We start from the raw sequence: 7,551 nt of genomic DNA, 5'->3' as shown, positions 1-7,551 counted from the left end.
GATTGCAAAGGGATAGATGGGACAAATAAAAGAGTGTATATGTGTGTTAGGGTGGGGTGGAACGAGTGGATCAAAAGGTAGAACTAGGGGTGGGCATAGATAAATTTTTTTAATCTAGAAAATCTCACTGAAATCTTGAAATTAATCTAGATTAATCTAGATTAAAATGGCTCATTCAGAATATGATTGTTACCCAAGTAATGACTAAAAGTCAGTCTTTGAGATAGGGTTTCTTAATACAGAAGGTGCATTAGACCAGGGGCTCAGTGGTGGAGCCAAAGGGGGGGGCAGAGCCCTTGCCACCCCTAGTGCCACCCCACTGGAAATGGTAATTTTAAGAGAAAATATGTTTCCTTTCGTTCGTCATTAGTATATGGACCCCTCTGATAAATCCTTGGTCACCCTTTGGCCACCCCTTGAAAAAAAGTCTAGCTCCGCCCCTGCAGGGGCTCATCTCCTGTTTCCAAAATGCATCAATGACTGCTTGAGGAAGCTGTTCTACTTTGATACTTGAAGAAAAAAAAACATGCTCAATAAAATGTAGGCTACTCGTGTTCAACGGTTTATTCAGTTAAACATGAAAATAGTACTGTAAGCCTACATACTTTAAGAAGGCATATTCAGTCAAACATGAATTTGTAAGCCTACATACTGTACATTAAAAGGGGTTGATAACATGTTTATTCAGCTAAACATGGGATTTGAAATGTAAGCCAACATTTAGTACATTTAACCTGTTTTCGGCGGCGGTGACTCTTCCCCTGGGCTGCATCAGTGTTTGACCAGCGTCAGCAGCATTAGCAAACGGGTGCTTTGCGTTTAAATGGTACTTCAGACTGGTAGAACTCCTACAATAAACTAATTCCACGTTGCTTAAGGTGCAAACTACTTTAGTCTTGTCAATGTCTCCATTAGGAAGCTTCTTAAAAATGAATTTTCCATGAAGCAAACCTGGCGGCTTTGTGGCTGCATCCATGTAAACACACGTGCGATTTGTTGTGGTAGTCTTTGTAATTCACAGGTTTGAAAACTCATCCTCACCCCCTACTGTGCAATTTGGTTAGGAATTCACCCGAGCTAAACTATCAAGGTGAAGGTCATCATAGTTTGCTTACCTATTTTGACCCAGTTCCCAACCCAACTTTAAGAATAGATTAATGGCGATATTTTTTATATCGCCCGATAAGAGTATCACATTATCGAATGCCATTAACGCCGATAACGGCCCACCACTAGGTAGAACACACCAAATATATTCCTAACAGCTGTTGCCTGGAAACCAGAGCAGCTAAAATGACGACACGTGTGTGTCTGTGGTTGAGTGAGCCAAGCAGATTTAGGGACTGACAGAGAGAATCCTGTAAAACCAATGACAGCAACTTGTATTTATTTTCAATCTATTTTAGCACATGCTGTCATATGTGCTGTACTGAGATGACAGAGAAATAAGTAAACCAAACAGATAAGGGAAAAAACTGGACCAAAGAAAAAAACTAAACAAAACAAACAATCCACTAAGCTTGTGATCAAATGGGTCCATTTTGACTCAAAGAGGAGAGAAAGGGGAGTGTTGGTGAGTACCAGAGGGCTTACTGCACATTTATTAATACTGAAATCCTGCTGGTGGGAGTTAGTTCACACATGCAGCCAGGCCTGGCTCCTGCCGGGTAAGGCTGCAAACACCTGGAAGTGCGCAGTTATCTCAGCTTCTGCAGGAGGCTCCTCACTGACCCCGTGTGGACAGGACAAGAAGTGCATTGAGGTGTTTCAAACATTACGTCCTGTAAGTGTTGCAAGGTAAGCTCAACAAGGACACAGTGTAGGTATATCTGTCTGTTGCTTCCTTCTGCAATTTTTCTTCCCCATGTGTGTCTGTCTTTGCACATGAACTCACATGTGCATTCCCTCTACAGGCAGTCCATAGAATTGTCCGGCACGAGTCCCAGGGAAGGGGCTTTGCCAGGAAGGCAGGTGGGTGGTACCATAGCATTGGGGGCAGGGTCTACATTCTCAGAGTCCTCCATTTTGTCCATGCTCATCTCCCAGTTAATGTGAAATCGTGTAACACGTGGGTTTGACGCCAAGATGTTTCTCTGCAACTGAGAATCAGCAAGAACACTGATTTAAAAAAGGCTAACAATCATACACAGAACTAGTGAGAAAAGGGGCTGCCAGAGTCTGGCAGATAAAACATTACAACACCAACAGTCTGGTTAATTGCTGTTTAAATTTTTTCAATTTCTTAGGTAAAGCGGGCCCTAGAGAACGACCAGTGATCAGTCAGTAACAAAGGTCACTGGAAGTCTCCATGTTGTTTTGAATTTACTCTCATCTAAACGTCCCACTGGACAGCTGAGTCCTGCACAATTTATACATATTAAAAATCGTCAGTATGATAACATTCATGGTTGTATATGTCACATGCACACATCTGTGTCTTTACCTGCGCATAGTCAGGTCTGATGGGCGGGTTCTCTCGCAGGTCGGGGTCTGTGTACTCGTTATTGACGTAGTATCCAATGCGGATGAACTCCTGACTGCGGTAGGTGCACGTGATGAGCACGACGGTCACACCCACTGCATCGCTCTCGGGAATCAGAGCAGTGTTGGGAGCGTCCGCCTGCCAGGACACATGGGAGCAGGGATCATGGAATGTTCAAGTGCACATTTGAACATCTGTAAACATTTTGTACATTTTATATTTGTAAAAATTTTAATATATAACTTGTTAACTGCTCTGTGCATTATAACCACCATTTTAACCTTCCCTCAGTAGTCTGATAAGAGTTTTTAACCCAGGACTTTTGCTTCCCCCACCCATCCTATGTATGGTGCTAACATTAATTTTAACATTTTATAATTAACAATGGTAGCATAAGTCCTCAAGTCCCGAGTCAAGTCTCAAGCAAAGACAGTCAACTCAAGTCAAGTCTCGAGTCAAGACAGGCAACCGTCAAGTCAAGTCCCAAGTCTGAAACTTGGAATTTCAAGTCCTTTCGAGTCTTTTTTTTTACAGGCACCAACGCTTTACGAATGCTACGCTGATGCGTTTCTTTACTCGTTTTGTTGGTGTCCGCCAGCCAAAAGATGACAGATCATTTACATTTTATCTTCTCTTAATTACATAAATGTACTTAAACAAGAATGTTTCGTTACATCATTTTACACGAAAATAGCAAGCTTCATCGTAAGCAAGATGCTGTCATTACGAATGGTTATTCTAAACATTTGGATAAAATGTTTAAATATAGACTAATAAAAGGTTAGGGTTATTTTTTCATTGTTTTCTGTTATTGTGGGGTCACGGTGTACTATTGTTACCTGGAGATTCAGTGTGGTCACATATTCTGATGGCTGCCGTCAGAATTGGTGACCCCAGTTAAAAAGGCTCACCTGTACATCCCATTCATGATTTCTTTGTTGGCTGCAATGGTGAGGGGATGGTAAATCTTGTTTAAGTACATTTATGTAATTAAGAGACGATAAATGTAAATATAAACATCTGTCATATTTTGGCTCGTGGACACCAACAAAACGAGTAAAGAAAGTGCATCAGCGTAGTTTACGTAGCATTCGTAAAGCGTTTGTGCCTCTGAACAGAAACTGTGAAATAGCGCCCCCTGTGGTCACAAAACTCGACGGTCACAGAATCTGGTGTAACGCCGGTCTGCGTCAGAAGGACGGAAATGAAATTAATGGGGCGCACTTTATAAATATTAATATGCGTTTTAAAATTTAGATTTGGGGTAAAAAAAAAATCAAGTCTTTGCAAGTAAACAGGTTCAAGTCCAATTCAAGTCCCAAGTTATTGAAGTAAAAGTCCAAGTCAAGTCTAAGTCTCTGAATATTTTTTCAAGTCAAGTCAAAAGTCTTAATATTAATGACTCGAGTCTGACTCGAGTCCAAGTCATGTGACTCGAGTCCCCACCTCTGGTAATGTTTATAATTATTTAGCCTTTTCTGCTCAAAGTAAAGCACTTAAAAGTTATTAAGCGTGAACAAAAGGTGTTGTGTTAATTAAATGTCAGGTTTTATCAGTGTGAGTAAGACGGGGCAAATTTTTTGGACTTGAACAAGTTAACATGGCACCATGTTTGCATGTTCACCGTTTTCTCGAACACACCATGGCTTAACAGGTAACATTGCATACTCTACACCAGTGGATTTCAACTTATGGGCCTTTGCCCTCCTGTGGGCTGAAGTGGTACTGCAAGAAGGCCGTTATTCAAAAGTTGATTGGCTTTGTTTTCTAACATAAAACGTCATCTAATATACACAGCTATATCACCAAAGATAACTTCAGATGTGACGTATCTAAATAATTTGCAAAAATAAAACATTATATTTAGATCGAGCTCACTGATTCATCTGGAATGGTCAGTCACATGGCTAACAATGTATTAGAATGGAAGTCATGTTAATTATTGCGACTGATTGAAACGTGTGTATCATCTTGTATGAGTTTCACATATCATGGATAAATATTTAAAAACAGGATCTCTAACAACAAAAGATCTTCTCAATGTATCTCTGACAAAGCTGAGAAAACCAAGCATAAATAAAAAAAAAAGGAAATGCAGCAGTGAATAACTAGATACAATTTGTTTGGATTTCAAATTGTGTACAAGTTCTCGTGTGGGCTGCAAAACATTTTGTGGAGGGTTAAGTGGGCCACAACTTACAAAAAGGTTGGAAATCCCTCCCCTGTGCACGAGCACGCACACGCACACACACGCACACACACACACACACACACACACACACACACACACAGCAGGTGGTGTTCTGGCCAATGCAGTCACACAAGGGATTAAAAGAAATGACATGACAAAGAAGCCAAAACGTGTCAGCTCACCTGAAAAACAAACATATGTCTGCCTGCAGGAACAGGGCCAACCAGCACCGAGTCCAGAGTCTGGTCGTACTCCTCACTCTCCGCAGAGCCCACGTATATGATTTTCCACTCCAGATCTGTTCCCAGAGAGAGAGAGAGAGAGAGAGAGAGAGAGAGAGAGGGGGGGGGGGGCGCTTCAGGATGGGGTGGAGTCCTGTCTGGTTGTGTTGTGGTGTGTAGCTGATCAGCTGAAGATGTGTATGAAAGCAGGGCCGGCGCCACGGGGGGGCGAATGGGGGCGTCGCCCCCTCAGTCGAGGTGTCCCGCCCCCTCAATGTAAAAAATAAGACCCATTTATTTTACAACAATCGCTACATGGTGCTCCCTCGGCCGCTCGACAATCGTTACACGCACCCCCCCCGCTCAACAACTTACGTTCGCCCCCCCGAAATTTTCTGACGCCCCCTCACTGTATATGTTCTGGCTCCGGCCCTGTATGAAAGTGACCCACTGTCAACTTTACAGACCATAAAACCAAGTGTGTGCTGATAAAGTATCAATATCTAAGCAACAGGGGCAGAAACAATTCTGTTATAATATCTGTGATACCAGAATTAACAGCTTCTGGACTACTGCAGTATTGTAAAACAATATAGACTGGACAAAAAAGCAAGCATTTATAAACATGAAAAATTTAAGCACTTTATAGTTAAAAAGTGAAAAAGAAATTATGGTTAGGGCCTTCATTTCCTGGGCACTGGTCTTCACAGACTAGCTACTTAGCAAACACCGCTCCTATGCGCCGTCTGGTTAAGGTTTGCAGACAGTGCAATTATCATCGGTTGGCTACTCACTATTACAGCAACTTTTTAGAAAGACAATAAGCGCACACAATTAACTGATTACAATTTTAAACTATAGCAAGTATCGTTTATTACATGAAATAACATTTATACTGGTAACACTATACAAAAATTAGGTTGCTTACAAGAGGATGTGTTATCATTTGTGGGCTTGTGTATGATACTTCACCTGAAGGTGTGTGTATAATCTGTGTATAATCTAGTTCCAACTTTCTACAGGTAACAATTGTTAGACCGCCAAAACTGAGCTACGAGTTCGCAGCTATAATGCTTTATAAACATTCCTGACGTCCATCCACTAACTCTCCTGTCTCAGACAACGTGGGACAAATGTACACGAGTTTATTCTGTAAAAAAATGGGGTTGCCAATAGACTTTATTATTTAAAATAGCAAAACACAATGACACGGACGTTTAGCGCGTGCACTGCGAAAAATACTTTAAGGCTCTGCGCGTTATTCTTCTTCTAATAATCAGAATGTTGACGAAGGCGCTATAATAAATTACAACTCGACTACAAAACAATACTCCATTTTATGCTTTCGGAAAACTGATTTATTCTGCTTTCCGAGGAACCACATTAACATGGTCATACGTAAGATATGGCAAGATCTGAAAATATTATTTCACTGTGGTAAGGAGACATCAACTATTCACGTCGCAGTTACAGATACTGTATACGTAATGTTTAATAATGAACCTAATCAGAAATACAATAATTCGACGCAGAAATCTGTTAAAATCAGTTACAGGCCTTTTTTAAAGGAAATAAATCAACGGACCGATTCTAAACATGGAATATAACGGACCGATTCTCACGGAATATTTTTACAGGCCGACAGCGCACGTCGCTTCTGATTAGTCCAATCAGTCCTGCTGTAAACACGGTCCGTCAGCGCTCCATAGCCCAGCCAATCAGGAAGAGAGCTGCGTCCGCGCGCACCGTCTCGCGGACTCCGCGAACATTAACGGTATGAAATCGTTCTAAGCCTGGAGTCGAATAAAAAAATAGATATTAGTGTTGCTTAAAACACACCATCTGGTGAACTTACCTTCGGGTAGATCCTCCATACATTCAAATGTGATCTCAAACTGGAAGGGATTCCCAAAAGGACTTGGGTTGTCCAGGACGGCTACATTTAACACTTGTACTTTCGCCATAATAAGCTGACGAAATAGCTTGTTAACAAGTTCGCTAGATATCTATAGCCTTGAAGTGACCTTACTATATAGTTACTTAAACTATATAATTGAATGTATTGACTTGAATATAAAACTAGCTAACTGCCGTTATAGTTACAGTGGTGGATGTGTCAAAATGTATCACCGTCGTCCCAAAACATCAAGTTAAATGGCTAGTTAGCTAGTAATGCCAGTTAAATGATACAAGTGGCTAGCTAGCTATTTTGTCTGGCTGCTAATGTTAACTGGTTTGACTGTTACAGTTGACGAGAGGTTAGCTAGCTACAGCTTACAGGATTTTAACAATTACCTAATTTATCTAGCTAGCTAGATCACCTTTCATTGAAGTGGCATCTTGAACCGCTATGTCTCGAAAACCTCATTTGACGTGAAGTACGAACAAAAAGTTTTTTTTCCTAAAGAGTCCCCTTTCTTACACACAACTATTGAAAACGGATTAGGTACTAAAACCTTTCCATGAGCTAAAATGACAACATTAAGCGTTTTGTTTTTTTGGCGTCTCACTTTTCTCGTCGTAGAGCCTCGCAACATGACCAAAAAACACGATGGTTGCCACCTAGTGTGGTGATATTTACATTACATTTTTCAGACGTTATACACTGGAAATTTTGTAGTTTTAATACACCGAGGACACATATAATGACACGCATT

At 41.0% G+C, this 7,551-nt stretch overlaps 1 protein-coding gene across 1 annotated transcript; it reads right to left on the bottom strand.

Annotated features, from left to right (window-relative positions):
- Positions 1–541: 541 nt before the first annotated feature.
- LOC143490842 (histone chaperone asf1b-B) lies at positions 542–7,421 on the bottom strand. Its single transcript, XM_076989352.1, has 4 exons — positions 6,750–7,421; positions 4,856–4,971; positions 2,444–2,620; positions 542–2,099 (listed from the first exon to the last, which is right to left on the bottom strand). Exons 1-4 carry the CDS (start codon positions 6,856–6,858, stop codon positions 1,908–1,910), a joined length of 594 nt encoding a protein of 197 aa, XP_076845467.1. The 5' UTR covers positions 6,859–7,421; the 3' UTR covers positions 542–1,907.
- Positions 7,422–7,551: the final 130 nt, after the last annotated feature.

This window comes from Brachyhypopomus gauderio, unplaced genomic scaffold (genome assembly GCF_052324685.1).
Source record: "Brachyhypopomus gauderio isolate BG-103 unplaced genomic scaffold, BGAUD_0.2 sc67, whole genome shotgun sequence".
Lineage (NCBI taxonomy): Eukaryota > Metazoa > Chordata > Actinopteri > Gymnotiformes > Hypopomidae > Brachyhypopomus > Brachyhypopomus gauderio.
Note: the sequence above shows the minus strand (reverse complement) of the source record. Positions and strands in the feature narration are given on the sequence as shown.